At 39.9% G+C, this 19,074-nt stretch overlaps 1 protein-coding gene across 1 annotated transcript in view; it reads right to left on the bottom strand.

Moving 5' to 3' along the window:
- The window catches only part of tll1 (tolloid-like 1), a 56,134-nt gene that overhangs the window by 16,937 nt on the left and 20,123 nt on the right, over positions 1–19,074 (bottom strand). The window contains exons 2-14 of the mRNA XM_087810728.1: positions 14,350–14,451; positions 14,197–14,277; positions 11,692–11,856; positions 11,469–11,586; positions 9,950–10,128; positions 9,356–9,461; positions 8,162–8,286; positions 6,363–6,478; positions 6,158–6,260; positions 4,412–4,528; positions 4,193–4,338; positions 1,033–1,228; positions 848–973 (exon numbers count right to left, since the gene is read on the bottom strand). Of these exons, the coding sequence (XP_087666854.1) occupies positions 848–973; positions 1,033–1,228; positions 4,193–4,338; positions 4,412–4,528; positions 6,158–6,260; positions 6,363–6,478; positions 8,162–8,286; positions 9,356–9,461; positions 9,950–10,128; positions 11,469–11,586; positions 11,692–11,856; positions 14,197–14,277; positions 14,350–14,451 (1,680 nt within the window). The remainder of the gene's footprint in view (positions 1–847; positions 974–1,032; positions 1,229–4,192; positions 4,339–4,411; positions 4,529–6,157; positions 6,261–6,362; positions 6,479–8,161; positions 8,287–9,355; positions 9,462–9,949; positions 10,129–11,468; positions 11,587–11,691; positions 11,857–14,196; positions 14,278–14,349; positions 14,452–19,074) is intronic.

A 19,074-nucleotide genomic window follows, 5' to 3' on the forward strand; every position in this document is an offset into this window, starting at 1 on the left:
TCCTTGGACACCTTACTAGAATTGATCAGTTTGCAAAAGCTAAACGTTGACCATGAAAAAAAACTCACTTCATCACTACATTATCCTGTCTTATCATTTTGATTATTGCAATTAAATGTTCTATTAGCATCCATGCTAACATATCAGAGTTAACTTTTGGACAGGGACACAAGGGAAGCCGACAATTTTCAATGTCCATTTTTGATTCAATTTAAACCATATGTTTTTCAAGTAAAGTAAGGGATATTTTAGGAATGGCGGCTCCTTTTGGCAATTGAAAGACCAAAGTTGCTCACTTTTTTCACCCCTTTCTCTTTTGGGTCATTTTGTTTTCAAATGTATTTTCTTCTATCATCCTTTGTCATGTACGACCTGCGTACCTTCAGCTAGCACACTTGTAATAATCGGGCATTTGCCATTATAAATATACAAAAACATCACTTTTTACTTCTAAAAATGTACATGATCAATGGGAGAATGGCCTTGGTTTACGGACAATGATCATAACAGGATCAGGGCAGTGAAAGAAATCACTGTAGGTCCTGAGAATGACTGCAGAAAGTCCAAAGAACAAAAAGTACGACTTCACCATAAATCCTCCACCTCTATCTTGCAGAGTCCAACTTATAGTCACAGTTCAGAATCTCAGGGTCCACCATGTTTTAAATCCTGAGTCAGACTCAAAGGTATGCTTTGGTTTTGCGACGAGAGGTTTTCATGCGATGCATCTGCAGCTTGTTTTTTCCTGTTGACAAGGGCCGCTCAGACCCCTATTCTTCTAAAGTCGCACAGCAGCATCCAAGGAATGTATACACTCCATCACACAAATATAAACACGCAATCCTACCTTCACAGCTCTTTTTGTCCGATGCGAGTTCATAGCCCGGGTCACAGGCACACTTGAAGCTGCCAAGAGTGTTTACACAGCGCTGTTCACAGCCACCGTTGTCCGGCTTGGAGCACTCGTCCTCCTCTGAATAACACATGCGCCTTAGGTAACCAACTGACCGACCCAATGTCCATCATGCGCACCTTTGAAGAAGTTGGCTGCAAATCCGGCCTTGTTGACGGTCCCGTCCGAGACGAACTTTATCCAGAGCGTGTGTGATGTCGAGCGAACGTCCTCTGGTTTGTCGTAACCGCAGAAGCGGCCTATCAGAGGGCTCGTCTCCAGGGGGCCATCTCGGACCTCCAGGTAGTCGTAGGCGCAGCTGTCGTGTCGTTCGATCTGCAAAACACAGAACACAACAAGAGCTTAGATTCAGGCTTATTCAACTTCAAATCTGTCCCTTACATTTGTGGCCCATTTACCGATAAATGACAACTGTTGTAGATGTAGATGGTAGTGATGTTTTGATGAAGCTTCATGAAACAGTGACATCTTCTTCAGCGTCCACTAGATGGTAGTGATGTGTCGATGAAGCTTCATGAAACAGTGTCATTTTCTTCAGAGTCCACTAGATGGTAGTGATGTGTCGATGAAGCTTCATGAAACAGTGTCATTTTCTTCAGCGTCCACTAGATGGTAGTGATGTGTCGATGAAGCTTCATGAAACAGTGTCATGTTGTTCAGAGGTCAGTAGGTGGCGCCATCAGTTTAAAAATAATGTTTCATTAGAACAGTTGTTTAAAACAAAGGAAAGTAGTGCCGAGACTGCCATCTAGTGGACTCTGAAAATAATGACACTGTTTCATGAAGCGTCATCGACACATCACTACCATCTAGTGGACGCTGAAGAAAATGACATTGTTTCATGAAGCTTCATCAACACATCACTACCATCTAGTGGACTCTGAAGATAATGACACTGTTTCATGAAGCTTCATCAACACATCACTACCATCTAGTGGACTCTGAAGATAATGACACTGTTTCATGAAGCTTCATCAACACATCACTACCATCTAGTGGACTCTGAAGATAATGACACTGTTTCATGAAGCTTCATCAACACATCACTACCATCTAGTGGACTCTGAAGATAATGACACTGTTTCATGAAGCTTCATCAACACATCACTACCATCTAGTGGACTCTGAAGATAATGACACTGTTTCATGAAGCTTCATCAACACATCACTACCATCTAGTGGACTCTGAAGATAATGACACTGCTTTATGAAGCTTCATCAACACATCACTACCATCTAGTGGACTCTGAAGATAATGACACTGTTTCATGAAGCTTCATCAACACATCACTACCATCTAGTGGACTCTGAAGATAATGACACTGCTTTATGAAGCTTCATCAACACATCACTACCATCTAGTGGACTCTGAAGATAATGACACTGTTTCATGAAGCGTCATCGACACATCACTACCATCTAGTGGACTCTGAAGATAATGACACTGCTTCATGAAGCTTCATCAACACATCACTACCATCTAGTGGACTCTGAAGATAATGACACTGTTTCATGAAGCGTCATCGACACATAACTACCATCTAGTGGACTCTGAAGATAATGACACTGCTTCATGAAGCTTCATCAACACATCACTACCATCTAGTGGACTCTGAAGATAATGACACTGTTTCATGAAGCGTCATCGACACATCACTACCATCTAGTGGACTCTGAAGATAATGACACTGCTTCATGAAGCTTCATCAACACATCACTACCATCTAGTGGACTCTGAAAATAATGACACTGTTTCATGAAGCGTCATCGACACATCACTACCATCTAGTGGACTCTGAAGATAATGACACTGTTTCATGAAGCTTCATCAACACATCACTACCATCTAGTGGACTCTGATGATAATGACACTGCTTCATGAAGCTTCATCAACACATCACTACCATCTAGTGGACTCTGAAGATAATGACACTGTTTCATGAAGCGTCATCGACACATCACTACCATCTAGTGGACTCTGAAGATAATGACACTGCTTCATGAAGCTTCATCAACACATCACTACCATCTAGTGGACTCTGAAAATAATGACACTGTTTCATGAAGCGTCATCGACACATCACTACCATCTAGTGGACTCTGAAGATAATGACACTGTTTCATGAAGCTTCATCAACACATCACTACCATCTAGTGGACTCTGATGATAATGACACTGCTTCATGAAGCTTCATCAACACATCACTACCATCTAGTGGACTCTGAAGATAATGACACTGTTTCATGAAGCTTCATCAACACATCACTACCATCTAGTGGACTCTGAAGATAATGACACTGCTTTATGAAGCTTCATCAACACATCACTACCATCTAGTGGACTCTGAAGATAATGACACTGTTTCATGAAGCTTCATCAACACATCACTACCATCTAGTGGACTCTGAAGATAATGACACTGCTTTATGAAGCTTCATCAACACATCACTACCATCTAGTGGACTCTGAAGATAATGACACTGCTTTATGAAGCGTCATCAGATTAATGTGTTATCAAGAAGTAGATATATGTGCTGTTTGAAAAAAGGCTGCATTTTTACGTTGAGCCGAGTTGCTACGGTTTAGGTTAAGCAACATGCAGTGTTGGGTCATTGAAGGATATTTCATGAACTAGTTCAGATTTTGGACAGACTATTTACAGAGTATTTTGCGTGATGAACGCTTCTGTGAATGCGTTATTTCTGTTGTCAGTGAACGTCGCACTCCCTTGTTCGTCTAGGTTGCCAGATTTCTACATAGAGTTACAAGCAGAAAACCCACTGTCGACTGTCTAAAATGTGTTTTCACTTGATTAAAACAAGTTTTTTCATTACACTTATTATGAAAATAGTGGCACCATTTGTTCATTTTTGGGTCACAATAAAACTTCTGGTCACAAGATGGCAGCATCATTACGTCCCCTGCAACTAAATGAACATTGAAATCCTGCTAGATCCTGGAGATGACTGAGGACGAGAGGATACAGTCGACTCCAGCGGCTTTTAAAGCTAATCTTTGGGCTAATTCTGGTTTCAAAACGAATGTAAGCAGTTCCGTCTTCGTCAAGATTCATGTGGTCTGTAAATACTACAACACCAAGTTTTCAATGATACTACAAATACATCCTTGTTACTACACTATCACAATATAAGTCATGAGTTGGTTGGCTATTGCACCCTCGGCCTTGAGTTTGACACTTGCTACACACTGCAGGAACATGTTGTTACAAAGAACTCTCCACTTCTTCCACGAGAACATGCGTTGAGGGAGAAAATCACCTCAAATGCCTGGAAGCTGAGCCCGACGTTGTAGCCTTCAGACACCGTGATCCTCCAGACACACTCTTTGGAAGGTCTGTAGTCATCTGGATAGTTGGGGGACTGGATCTGTCCAGAGTCCTTGGTGATCTCACCTCCACAGATAGCTGTGCAGCGTAGAACGAGAAACAGGTTATATTTAAACCAATCAAGTGTGTCGTTTTCACTTCCCACACTGACCTTCATAAACTGCAGCAAAACCTTTGCCCACCCAGTTGCTGCTGCTTCTGAACTCAATCCACATCCTGCTGTCGGTGGAGATGAGAACATCTGGAAGTTTGTCTCCACAGAACCTGCCTAGGAAACAGAAATGTGGATGTATTAATACTTGCTTTTTGATCGTTTCTGTAAAAATGTATTTAGTGAACATTTTTTAAAATCATGGGACGACTCTTCCCCCAGACAGGTCCCAGGTTGGCCCCAATACCCTGATGCCCACTCGCTGTACTTAAAGCCTCCTCAATGACTTAATGAAAAAGTGTCAGGATTACTGCTCAATAAGTCTGCATACCTGCTTTAACTTTCTGACCCGACCTTCTCTTCTTACCCAGCAGAAACAGTGTTCTGGTTCATGTTTCAAATAGAGCAGCAATCCCAACAGTTTTCCCATCAAAACTCTTGACATCCTAATCACTGCCAACATCTTCCTACTGGCGACAGATTAAGGTCTTCTCCGTCGCCTCCATCATCAAAGTATGACACCCTGGCCATCATAATCCTCCAGGAAGGTCTGGTCAGTATTTGGGTCAAAAGCTCTCCCTTTTAGAGGCTTGTCTTACATCCTGTTGGAAGGAATGCATTTTTCGGTTCCTTCGGTTTCTTCTTTAGTTTCACACAGATTTCCCACCAGGTCTTTTTTCAAAGATGGGTTTCATTGTTACACGGATGACATTTAACGACACACAACCCAACACGCCGCCTCATCAAATCCTCTTAGAGGAGGTTTTTACAAAGGCCACTTTTCATTAACCCGTAAAAATCACATTTTCTAAGCAGTTTAAATTAAAACTAAAATACTCTCTTAACTCGAAATGTTACCAAAAATAAATATAGAAAATATTTTAAACTGTATAAATTAAAGTTTAAAATACATGAAGAGGATCATTTTAACAAGAGTTGTTTTTATTTATTTTTACCTTCCCAAAGGTACTGATTGTAACTGTGCATGTACTAAACGACATACTGTCATCTCTCCTGACATCTGTTTCATGTTGAAATTCAACTCAGGTGACAAAGTTTTGTTCTGTTTGCACTTTTTTAAACTATCTTGGTAAATCACATGCAATTAGTGGTTCAGCCCTTGGAGAACTATTCTATACCATGCTATGGAGTCAGCAAGTTTTTTGGGGGGAGGAGCACTAGGCAACGAAAGGTATTTATAATAAGTACTTTTTGGGATTCTAATTCATTTTAGTCAAGAGGTGATGATGTGACATTTATTAAACATGTGTGGTTATAGTTATACATTATAGATTTACATTCTCTGACAAATATACATGTCAATGATTATAGGTCGCATTGGAACTAACCAATTTAAGTTGGTCTGTCTACGTCACATACAATACACTATACCATATACACAAAACAGAGAAGTTTTTCACAACTACAGAGATCAACCCACATAGTTTTAGTATTTAGATGTGTATAATTGATCTACAGAGATGTGGGAGGAGCAGGACAGAACAGGAGTTTCTATTTGATATTTTAAAACCAATGTTAAAGACACCAAAAGATGGCGAGTATATTTTTCAAGAAATACATCTTTAATAAAAAAAATATTGTTTACAGTCTAGGACGCCTAAGGTGAAAAAGTTGATAAGGAAAATTGTGTTCTTTCCTGTGCAAGACAGAGATCCCACGGATCAGTTCAAGCCTCAGAGTTGATGAAGTCCATTATCAAACCATCGGACCGTGTCTGACTCTCACCAAGCAGGGGAGCTTTTCTCCAGTATCCATCCCGGACCTCGATGTAGTCGTACCAACACAAGCTGCTCTTGTAAAGATCCATGGTGGTGAAGTTGAGGACGATCTGTAAGAAATAACAGCTGTTATAAGATTTTATAAAACCAGAAGGCTTATCTTATTGTACATGTACGTGCATTTCCTGTCGTGTTCATGTGTGCGTTCGTACCTTTTCTCCAGGAGTAACAGATATTCTCCAGACACAGTGTGTGTACGATGGATAACCATTAGGGTAACCAGGAGACGAGAAGTTCCCCGTTGACTCTTGGAGAGTTTCTCCACATGCTGCAATATACACAAGCAACGGGGGAGAGTTACATGTATGTAGCATCTGCTGCTCTTCACCATTTCCATGGTATCTTGTATCTTGTCCTCCAAACACATGTTTTCGTTATCGTACAATCCTCAAACTTAACAAGAAATTAACTCGAAACTTGAAATGTATTCTTTATATTTAATTCATTGTAGTCAATACCCGTTCCTGTGTATAAATGTAAACAATAACTTTTGAAATAATCTGCTTAGCCTTTTAATATCGATCGGCTATTAGTGATGACATCATATATATGCCCCAATTAAAGCAGGTGCGTAAAACTAGTGATGTGCTGATGAAGCTTCATGAAACAGTGTCATGTTGTTCAGAGGTCAGTAGGTGGCGCCATCAGTTTAAAAATGATGTTTCATTAGAACACTTGTTCAAAACAAAGGAAAATAGTGCAGAGACCGCCATCTAGTGGACTTTGAAAATAATGACACTGTTTCATGAAGCTTCATCAGAACCATCACTACTGTCAAACTTCATCAAGGACGTGGCCAAAATATTTTTTATTAAGTACTAGAGTCTACATTTTTTCCCAAACATCTTTGGCTGAAATAAATGTAAAAAAAATAGTTTTTCATCAATGAAGTGACAAAACCACTTGTTGAATGACAAGGTATCACAGGTCCTGGAATGAATATACATCGTAGGTGGTCTTGTTTCGATAGTTCTTTAACTTGAGTGTGACACCCATGGATTAAATACTGAACTCTAAGTCTACAATAGTAGAGTTTTTATTACTACTGTAAATAGCTCATAAAACACCAAATTAATTCACTGTAAAAAATAAAATCTTAAGTGATGGTGCTAGTTGCTAAATATTAAAACCTTAAGTTGGTCAACCCAGTTTTAAACTCTTGTTTTTACGTTGCTAGTTGCTAGTTTTTAACTTAAAAGTCAGGCTTGGCTTCCACTTCATTGTGGAGGTATCACTGTACAAGGTTGTCATGGTTACTGTCACATCACCGTATATCTGCGAGACACATGGTGCAAAGGTTGTCTTCAATACGCCTCCCGTACTGGACTTGACGTCACAAGACGAGTGTTTTGTAGCTTCAAAATGATGCTAGCTTTGAGCAATCTAAATGAAATCTATATTCCAACCAAATATACTCTTCATCTTATGGCTCTGAGAAGGATGTGAGTCCTCCCGCTGAGAGGCTTCTCAAAAGGAGGTTAGCCAATTGTGCCAATGAATTCCCTTCATGCATGCTGTGTTCCCTACGCAGTGCCTCCGGGTCGTGTTCATCTGTTAGCGAATATGGTTTCACTGAAATATGACCTTATATGCTTCGGGAGACTTATATCGCGCTCCAGCTGGGGCACGCTAACAAGATCCGTCCGGCATCCAGAGAGTTTCTCCAAGAGCTGGGTTCATATCCTGCACATGGTGACCTGATGTGGAAGTCCTCTGACTACACGTCTGACCAGGAGTGTGTGTTGCTGGGATCGTAAATACCGGTGACGTCGTTTTTACCGCTTGAACAGCAGAAAACACAGCAGGGGACCAAACGTGAGCCAAAGGAACAAGTTTGCAATGTCAGCTGAGATCTTCGGGTACTTTGTCACGTTCTTTTAACGGCTCATCGGGCAAAATACATCACACCTGGATCATGAACAGCAACGTCTCTGAGTCAATATGTCAGTACCTGGACATCTATACAGCTTCCTTGCCTGTGCAATGTCTCCTTTACTGAGTCTGGTCCGCTGTCCGATGGCAGGTCGGACCCCGTTTTCGTCTCTAGATGGTAGGATGGTGTCGAGAAACATCCCCCTTTTGGACAAAAACAAAACAAATGTCTTTTTACCATCAACATTTATCACAGTTCCGCACTCATTTAATGTCAAATTATAGACGACGTTAACAATTTGATGTCACAACAGGTGCACTCGAGTCTCAAGAAAGAGACGATTGTAGAGTTTGAAGTATTCTGGCCAGTGCATTTAGATATTACCTATTTAAATAGGTATTTTAAAAAATATATTTTGCACAGGGGTAAGATTTGAAAACCTCAAATGTAACATCATTATATCGATCTTTCCCAAATACAGGGGTATTTTCAACCTCAAGCTCACACAGAACAAGACAAAAGATTTTTGACAAATACAAGTATAAGACAAACTACTACACTCTTTTAAAGGGTTAGTTCACCCTTATATTCAAATTTCCCTTATCTTTTACCAACCCTCATGTCCACTCACTTCCTTTTTAGAGTTATAGGCAAAAATGTTTGTTCGTTTTAATGTAGCGACTGGAGCTCAGTTGTCTTCGTCCAAAAAGACTTAAGAACATCCAAATACCTCCGTACTGCTCGTCTGTAACGTAACCTCGCTGACACTTTTTTTTGAAGGAGGAACAACTTCAAGCAGGAGACTTGGAGCTACTGCTACAAACGAACTGAAAACTAGTAAAACATTTCTCATGTCAAGGATTTAATACAAGATGGCCGTTACAGACGAACAGTATTTGGATGTTTTTAAGTGACGAAGATGAAGATGAAGACGAGAGAACATCAGTCGCTACATTAAAATGTAAAAACATTTTCGTCTATAAAGGCAAAAAAACACAAGGTTGAGTAAAAAATAGAGCGTGAACACGTTTAAGCTGTACAAGGACAAAGCCATAATATAAATATAAAACAGGAAGTCAAGTTAAAAATATTGGTGTTTCTCAGGTTATCATGTAATCCCTGGATGACTGGACACTTTCACAACGGGAACCACATGACTCAAGCTCAAGTGACTTAGCTTTGGTTTCATCTTCAGTGTCCTAACATCCGTGATGCGTGACATGTATATAACAAACAATCATTTTTTCAATCCTCTACATTTCCTGTGGTTACCTTGAGAAGGTGTTCCTGGCGTAATGCATGATGCTGTCGAAATCATACGGCTCGCCGAGTGAGTTCACCTCCCCGGGCTCCATTTTCAAAAAGTTATACTCCTGACCTGGCCCGCGACGAGACACACACACACACACACACACACTCTTTATTCATAGGAATGTATTTTGTTAGCACATCATCAAGTAGCTGGAGTCGTCAGCGCAAAACCTTCTGGTTTGAGGTACTTTTAGTGAAGGACAGGGAAGGATATCTTTGATATCAGATGAGTTTTGTACGACAACTTCACGTGTTTAATTGATTCATGACATTCTGTCTCATTGAAACCAACGAGGCAGAATGTTTGTCTACTGTAGGGGTCACACACTCCACTGGCTGGGGCAACAGGGGTCAATTCTGGGGGTTAAGTTTTCTGTTTCAAAATAACTTTATAAAGAAAGCTGTATAGATTTTAACATCGGCTATTTATTCCTCAACACAAAGAAAGAGTCATTTCGCTTGAATTCGCTCATAAAAGCTTAGCTTAGAGCCTCAGAATATCTTCGATACGCCTCGTCCGACTGTCGTCTTACGACATCTCGGGGAGAATCTCACCTGGTTGGATGTTATCTCGAATGATGGTCACGTGATCGTCGCGGTCCGGGCGCGTGTGCTCGTGCCAGAATCCGATGACATGGCCCAGTTCGTGCACTACAATGCCAAACTTGTCACAGTTCTTGCCAATGGAGATGGCCTGAGGCCCGTTGCCACGGCGACCCACATAGGAACAACACCTAATAAGGATTAGTAGGAAGTTGATAGCAGGGAGATAGACATTTACATTACACACTCGACAGAGACGGCAGTTCTTTGAGCACACACAGAAACACAGTTTTTCAGAGGAAGTGTCAGGCTTCGTTTACATACAACAGTAGTTTGATGACCGGAACGGAACAGGCTGTGAGAAGTCCTGCCTCGCTGCCCACCGAACACACACTTGTACACACTCGCTCAACGAGTGGAGACTTCGGTGCCAGGCTAGCAAATCTGATTATAGTTATCCAGCGTTCTAAATGCCGTGTCAGGATCAGGAATCACAGAAGATAGAAGCCTCGGAACAAAAGTTCCAATTTCACGAAAATTCCCTTAAAACCATTTTTCTTTTTGTCTCCCGTCGGTCTTACACATGAACGGCAATCTTTTCGTCTCACGATTAATCAGGTATTTGCTCTTATAACAGCATCATTCATTCTGTTAAGCTGTCACAGAGCAAAGTCTAAACGGTAGCGATTGTGTCCACGGGCAAAATGGTGTAAAATTACAAACTTTTTATTTATTAAGTGACTAACTTGTTTATGTTGGCTACAATTCTATGTGGAAATATCCAGACGAATGTCGAAATTGCTCATGTCCAATAGCTTAAAAGTGTAGGATGTATTAGAATGATATTGAAAGATAAATTGTAACTTAAAGGGCAACTTAGTGTGTCTTAAATAGATGTTGGACTCTATTGTGTCATCAGTTTGTGTCTGTTTGAACAAAACTCTCTTTTCATTGAAATATTGACATTAGAAAAGGGACTCGTTGTATAAAAAAAGCCCGTTGTAATTACAGCTGGCTGGAGGAGGAGTGAACCCATTATTACGTCATAATGGTTGACGTTGGGCTTGTTCGCCCAGATTTAAGTCGGGGGAGAACTTTATAAAGTAATAAGTTCAAAACGTGGTCATGATGAGAGACTTGCTGCATCTTGGAAAGTTTCACATTAGTTGCCATTTAAGAGTATTTTCTCAAAGTGGTGAAAAGACACTATGAATCCAAAAGTTAAACCCAGATGCCACTCAAAAATCCTCATCCTCACTACCCGTGGGTAAAGGGGCAACGCTGTCCAAACACACTCTGACCCCACTGTGCAGCTCCTCCACAGAACAATGTGCTTCTGCAGAGCTCGGACAAAGAAAAAAAGTGCAGGAACATACAAACACTTAGAGCCCGGCGGTGTGAGTGGTGGGACGGGGAAACAGGAGCAGGACAGGAAGGAAAGTAGAGCCATTGTTGAGTGACCGTATCGTCTCTCACCGTGACAAGGTCACTAGTGAACCCTGAGTGTACCCGTCAACACACACACACTCACCCACAGGGCCGATAGGTGAACACGATGTAACTTTCCTCGTCCGTCTTCTCGATAAAAGTCACGCATGTTTGTTTCTCCCAGTGACGCATGGCCTGTTTGAACATGGCTCGCTGGCTACCTGGAACACACACGTCCAGCATTCTAGTTCTCATGTTGGCATGTTCTTTTGTTTGTTTTTTGTGTGTAAGTTGTCGGCACTGAACGGTCCAAGCGAGTGGCTTACCAGTGAAGTTCCCTCCGATGACGAAGGGAATGACTCCTCCGGGCCAAATCCTCTCTGCTCGTGATGTGGCCGCTCGAGGAATCCTGCGATTTGACTTCACACTTTTTATTGTTTGGCTCGTCTGACTCGCGGCGGGACCTCTGCCAAAGTTCTTCGGTAAGTAGTCTGAGGAGAAAAATCCCACATTTCTAAATGGTTCTGTATATCCGACGCTTATTTTGAGATTCCACCTGATCATAATGCCTTTTGAGTATCTTTTTTTATCGAAGACACCCGAAAAACGACCTAATCCCTGCGTGTCTTTGATGTTTTTTATCGCTCCCTGCCGGCTGAAGCTAACGTCAACAAGGCTAATATGTTAGCATCTGTCGATTAGCTTGAAGCAACTTAACAGTTAAAATATACACTTTATTTAAAGAGTTGTTTACAATATTACAAGACACTTGTATTCTCTCAATACTTCTTTGAATAAATTGGTAAAATGTTGTAATTCATTCGCGTGGCAGGTGTATAAATAGCTGCTGTCCTTGTTTAAAGTAATTGAATGAAAATAAGAGTTTAATTCAATGTTTTATAACGTTTTAAAGTTCACTTTCGTTTTGGAATGTGAATAATTGTACGGTACTTTGATTGAAGCTAAATTGCAACCATATAAAGATGTATCGAAGCTTGGAAACGACATAATCCACTATAGTCTTACTTCAACTGTAAAGTGTCTTGAGATAACTTTGTTATGATAAGACACTTTAAATAAAATTGAATTGAATTGAATTTCAAACTCGATGAAATATTGCTTGAATAGTGACTCTTGACTAGTGAAAAAGAGGAAACACAAACTCTTTTAAGAAAAGAAACCTCTTCTATTTCAAAGTCCTCATTCCGTATAAATTAACGAAAACAAAACATGCTCACACATTGGCACAAAGTCTCTAAAAGGGTCAAGTTGCGCAATTTGACTCGTTCTCACACCACCCTTGACATTTCTCACTCCTTGAGTAACCCATTAAATGCTCTCTATATATATATTTTTAATGATGATATCAACGTTGGTCCTATCATGGAAGGCACCACACAATGTTAACCAATCATCTTTTATTACACGAGTCACACAGGTAGAGACACCAGCGCGAGGTCGAGTCATAGTAACTTAACAACAACATCATACTGCTGTCAATCAATCCAAGGTTCAGGTTTCTGCACTAATGCACTTTAATCTGGAGAATTTTCGCTAAAATCTGCAGTAAATTCCCCAAACGCCATTCAGAAGGAGGAAATAAACTTCCTTTAAAATTAAGAGCAACGAATCAGCACAAAGTTCTGTCTGCCTTGATATCTTTTTATTCATCAGTCATATAAGTACTGTTTAAAACCCATGTTTGCTAGTATTTTTCATTATTATTGATCATTTCATTATTTTGCCATCTATTAATGGTTTGGAACGTATTCAGATTCAGATTCTCACCAAATGAATAGGTTTCAGATCATTGAATTTAATTTAAGATCGCGGCAGGTGTAAGGTTTGAAATAATACATTTCATAACATTTGAATGTAGAATTCTGTAGCAATCGATCATTTATATTTCATCTGTGACATAACGTGTCGTTGTCGAATATGTTGGATGCTATAACTCAAAAATTAACCCAAGGTACGATCTCTTCTAGAAGACCATCAACTATTAATATCATAACAATTCTATGACCCAATTCAAAGGTTTCAGCTCATTTTAAATGGCAGGTTTGAGAATTTGAAATCGCAACATTTGAATATAGACTTTGGATCATAATTAAATCATATTTTAAACATCTAAGTCATATGGTTTTGTCAAAGATTTGTGCTTCCATGGAGGTGAAGGACATCAAGACTACACGATACAAGATGAGGACACTCGGATCTCACTCTTGTCGTTTTCTGTAAAGTGTCAGTCCTGACACACACATACAGAACACTATCATCAGCATACCATCCAATACACTAACATCTTGTTGTAACCGGTCCAGAGCTCCTGCGGATTCAGCCTTATGCTTAAATGTATTTTTCATACACGTATGTAGGTCGTGCTATTGTATTTTTTTATCTTAAGGTCGGTCCGTAAATATCACAGGGAAGGTTTTAAGTGGCGTAACAACTCCAACAGGTCATTGGTAAAAGGGCACAAAAAATTAAATACGACCAATTTCATTGAAATTTACCTAACATTTAATACGTATTAAATAAATATTCAATCTCCTCTCTGGAATTGTAAGACTCATTATCAGCCTTAAAATTAGTCTTATTCCTGAACAATATACTTGGACAGTTCTTTAAGTGTTTTCAAATTTGTCTTTCAAGATACTGGGAAGATTTAACTGTATAAATAGTAAAAGCCAAAAAATGTAGAATATAAAATTTGTATCATGGTCTTGGATAAGTGTCTTTTGTGTCAGTTATAATAATGTCATAATTTCCAAAGAAAGATGTGCAGGAGAGTTTAATATGAATGTGCGTGTGTGTGGTTTTGTTCTTACCCAGCCCGAATCGACGTATTCTTTCAAGTAGCAAATATAAAGATCCCTTTTTCTGTGTCGTTTCTCCTTCTTCAAGGCCACCTGACAGACAAAGTTAGCATTAGGAAGCCACCGATCGTTTCCTAGTGGTTGAAATACCGCGAGTTCACTCACCAGATGTGTGTCCCTGCCGAGAGCGAGTCAAGTCTATCGTCCTGTCGATGTGGAACATGCGCAGGTCTTCCTCGTCTAAAGCGATATCGCCCCAGAATGCGGCTGAAAGAAAGGAGACAACGACAAAGTTCAGCAAATGGAAGTCTTAACCTCAGATTGCATCGCAATGTTTGCGAAATCTGATGTTTTCAAAGAAAATTGAATGAATGAGGAACTCCCCTAAATAAGTGGTCCCCAACCCCTGGACCAGGGACCGGTACTAGTCCGTGAGACATTTGTTCCCGGTCCACAGAGTAAGAAAAAAAGGTCCTTTTGATATTACTCCATCAAAGGTGTTTAATTTAGAAAAAGAAAGGACATTAGCATGTGACTCTTGACTAGTAAAAATGAGTAAAACACAGGAACTCAAGTAACTAAACTTCTGAGTCTTCATTGGAACAAATTCTCCCAAAGCTAGGACACACACACACACACACACACACACACACACACACACACACACACACACACACACACACACACACACACACCCCCACACACACACACACACACACACACACACACACACACACACACACACACACACATCCAGAACACCATCATCAGCATACAATCAAATATACATAGATGCAAATACAAAACATCTTGTTGTAACTGGTCCAGAGCTTTTGCTGATTCAGCATCATGTTGAGTTTATTTTCATGCACTTAATTGTATTTTTTTTGCAAGTCATGCAATTGTATTTTTACTTCCTTCTATCAGAAAACCGGTCCGTGAATATAATCCTGACATTTAACCAAAAAAAGGTCGGGGAACACTGCCCTGAATGACTGATAAGGTCACCATCAGGATAACCTACCTGATCCGACTCATTACTTTGACTGTTTTTTACAACACGGCTCGACAAAGACCCCCTGAGCCCCTGTTCTACAATGAATAATGGGAAGATATCCATCACTAGCTGATTAGCTGACCAGCGTTATAGCCCTCCATGGACCTTCGAGAAACTAACACAGTAACAATGGCATAGAAAAAATCATGTCATTCAGCTAATCAGGATCGCCACCAGAGGAAACCGCTCCATAGTACCATTGTTCTCCATTCGGCTTTTTCTGTATTGAGCTGAAAACCACAATGGTCACAGATGGTTAAGAAATTAAATTGCAAATGAAACTGACTGGCATGACAGGATGAGCATGAGGATGATTTAGGTAACAAGGTCAATAGTATTAGAACTAAACATTTTTAATGGTATTTAGTTTTTTTTTAAAACATACTTTGTGACTAATTGATATTGTACTGTAGAATGAAGTTGATAGTTATGATACAATACCATATATATTGTTTTACTTAAAAATTGATATTTCACCCAAAATTACTCATTTTATACTCACCCTCATGTCGATTTAGATTATTATTTTCAGAGTAATCTTTTTAGAGTTATAGGCAAAAATGTTTGTTCATTTTAATGTAGCGACTGGAGCTCAGTTGTCTTCGTCTTCATCTTCATCCAAAAAGACACTTAAAAACATCCAAATACCTCCATACGTCCCTCTTGTATTGAAGCCTCGACATTAGGAATTGCTCGGACAAACCTAAACAAGTCTATGTTTTAAGGGATTTTCGCGGACGCTACTAGGCTAGCTGCTAGGCCAACATCCTGCACAGATGAGAGTACCTCGGGAAAACTTTGCGAGCGCTTCCAGCGTAGACCGGTAACTTTTGATTTTCTAAGACAATTCTTGTCGAGGCCTCAATACAAGGTAGACATTTCAAATGCAGTTTTTAAGTCTTTTTGGACGAAGACAACTTAGCAATAGTTGCTACGTTACATTAGTGACATTAACCATGAATAAAATAAACACCCTGAAAATAATCCCAACCCTTAGTCGGCATGAGGGTGAACAGAATATACATTCACATTTTAGTGTATTTTCACTTTAAGGCACACCCGATTTTAAGGCGCATGTCATTTAACCATTTTAGATTCTTATATACACACCATAATGTTGAAGCAAAGTACCTAATATAGCATTGTAGTTTAGTGATGTTGTACATTTTTACGTATTTCTGATCACCCTGTACCACATCAAATCACTTTGGGGTCAGTAAGCAAAACCACGATCAACACAAAAGGCGCCCCGGATTTTTAAGCTCATTGGTTTTCTTTGTTTATTTGAATGGAAAATACGTATTGGTGTTTCTGATCAGATTTGATGAAGATTGACAACACGACAACAACGAAGGACGTGTTTAAAGGTCAGATACAAGATGCAATGGAATATATATCAACCTGGCCTCCATGTGCATCCTTCACTGTCTTACATCCACAGTTGGACCGACCAGTATCTAACACTTATCTAACACTGAGACGCTTTCACTAGAGAAGGCTTTCCCTGAAGTTAATTGAAACGATCCATTGGGATCACTTCACCGTCGAAGCAACTTAACAAGTAGTTCCAACTAGTGTCAATCTACATCGCAACGACAAGAAACAAAAGTTTCCAGGAAAAAAAGAAATGCTGACACGTGGAGAGAAGAAAGCCACAAGAGCAGCAGAAGTTTCAGCGGTAGTAAGTTCGGCCCATCGATTGTTGGGGTCTTGTCCATCAATAGAGTTGCTATAAATAGACCAAAGTCAATGGCGTGCGAGGTGGGCCGAGGACAGTGCAAAGGAGATGCAAGAGGAACAGCATTGATCCAAAACCCTTTAGAGTCTCAGAAGACCTGCATCATGCTGACCAGAGACTCACAGTGTGTCCTCTGTCAAGGGCACTGCAGCAAATACACACATTTCAAGTAAGTTGTAAGAAGCCAACACTCCTTCCAACTTATGGTGGATCGGACACGGACAGAAGGAGGTTCATGTCGCACACAAAATGAGGGTTCAAATCCTTCCAGGCCAAGTCATTTAGGTGGCCAGCAGAAAGAATCACAAAGGATGTCTATTGTAAGTTTAATTTTTGCCACCAATTCTTAGCACCTTAGACAGTTTTATTTGAAGGAAAATGACATTAAAGATCAGACATGAATTCACTGGACGTTGACATATTAGGTTTGAGTTGCATTTAAAAACATGAACCCCCCCCCTGAGAATGTACGCCCTCAAACCACCCTGACAAGTCGACCACATCGTAAACGCAACATTTCTCCAGTTGTCAATCATTTCTGGCTCCCTTTGGTTGAACCTTGTTTATAGAGATCGGATTATTTATCGATGTGAACTGAACATTAGCCAGAAGGGCACAGTAAAAACTGATCAGATGTTGCTCCAACTGGATGAAGTTATATCAAAAAAGTCCTGCTGGCTCGAGCTTTGCTATGAAATGTTTTATTGCTTGTTGGTAAGTAGCAAAACTCTGCACTTGATTTACTTTTCTTACGGCTTCAAAAGAATGAAGGAAAAACAAAAATGTGGCTTTGGGTCTGTTTAATTGTCAATTAGTTGATGCCAGATTCAATTCTAGACACAGATGTTGTCCATCTTCTTGTGAGGAACCAGGAAGGTTTTTTCAATCATGTTGGTGTGCACAGTGTCTCACACTCCAATGCAGTGCATTCATTCGGAACTCGTTGTTTTTAGGGTTTAATGGTGGAAAGTTTAGAGTCATTTTGTTGTCAACACGTCTGCTGAGAGGTTTAAGTTTCCAATAATGGACCTGCAATTATTCTAAAATCTTCTCTGTAAACCCCCTTCACACACCTGAGCTGGTGCTTTGTCTGCACCGGCGTCAGACCAGTTGGCACAACATGTAACAACTTAAGAGACGGAAAGCATCTGCTAATGTCTCGTGCGGTCGGGCTGATGAGTTGCAGGTGCGCCAGCGACAAACAAACACACAAAATAGAAAAGCATCTTCAGTTCACTCATGAATGTAATCAATGGTTAAAGAGGAACATGTTGCATAGTTGTCTGGCTAGTACGATGAAGTTAAACAGTTTTGTATTCATTTAGTCAATAGAAAACAAGTAATAATAAAGGTTTATAATAAAATATAAAACTTGACTTGCTGAATCTTTACCACGATTAAAGTGATATTAACTTTTTCTACTCACCCTCATGTCGACTAATGGTTGGGATAATATCCCAGGAACCTGTTCCTTTTTAGAGGTATAGACAAACAATGTTGTTCATTTTAATGCTTCATGCTCTCTCCTTCATCTTCGTTTATCAAGACGCCAACAACTATTTAAAAAAATATAAAATATTGAGGCTTCAATACAAGATGGACGTTATAGAAGACCAGGACTTGGATGTTTTTAAGTGTCTTTTTGGGCGAAGATGAAGACGAAGACAACTGAGCTCCAGTCGCTACATTAAAATGAACAAACATTTTTTGTCTATATCTCTAAAAAGAACAGATTACTCTGTAAATTATCCTAACCCTTGTTCGACATGAGTGTGAGTAGAAAATACTTGACTGTGTAATAACAAAACAAAGACCAATACATTGTGTTGTCGGTGATGTTAAGATACTTTTATAGTCGTAGGGTATGTTTAGTTCTTTAAAAGTCCAAATGTATAAAAGATACTTTTAATTATCCCACTATGATACTGTGGAATGTTCTTTTTTCTACGGGTCACTACTATAAGTTTCCTTTACTAACATGCTCCATTAATCTGAAATGACGTTTAATAAATCGCACTAAGTCGAGGGTCCACCTGAGAAAGACCAGAAGCCACAATCATAGCCACCAGATAAAATGGACTTTTACAGCCTGGTT

The sequence above is a fragment of the Callionymus lyra genome, chromosome 1 (genome assembly GCF_982586985.1).
Source record: "Callionymus lyra chromosome 1, fCalLyr1.hap1.1, whole genome shotgun sequence".
Classification (NCBI taxonomy): domain Eukaryota; kingdom Metazoa; phylum Chordata; class Actinopteri; order Syngnathiformes; family Callionymidae; genus Callionymus; species Callionymus lyra.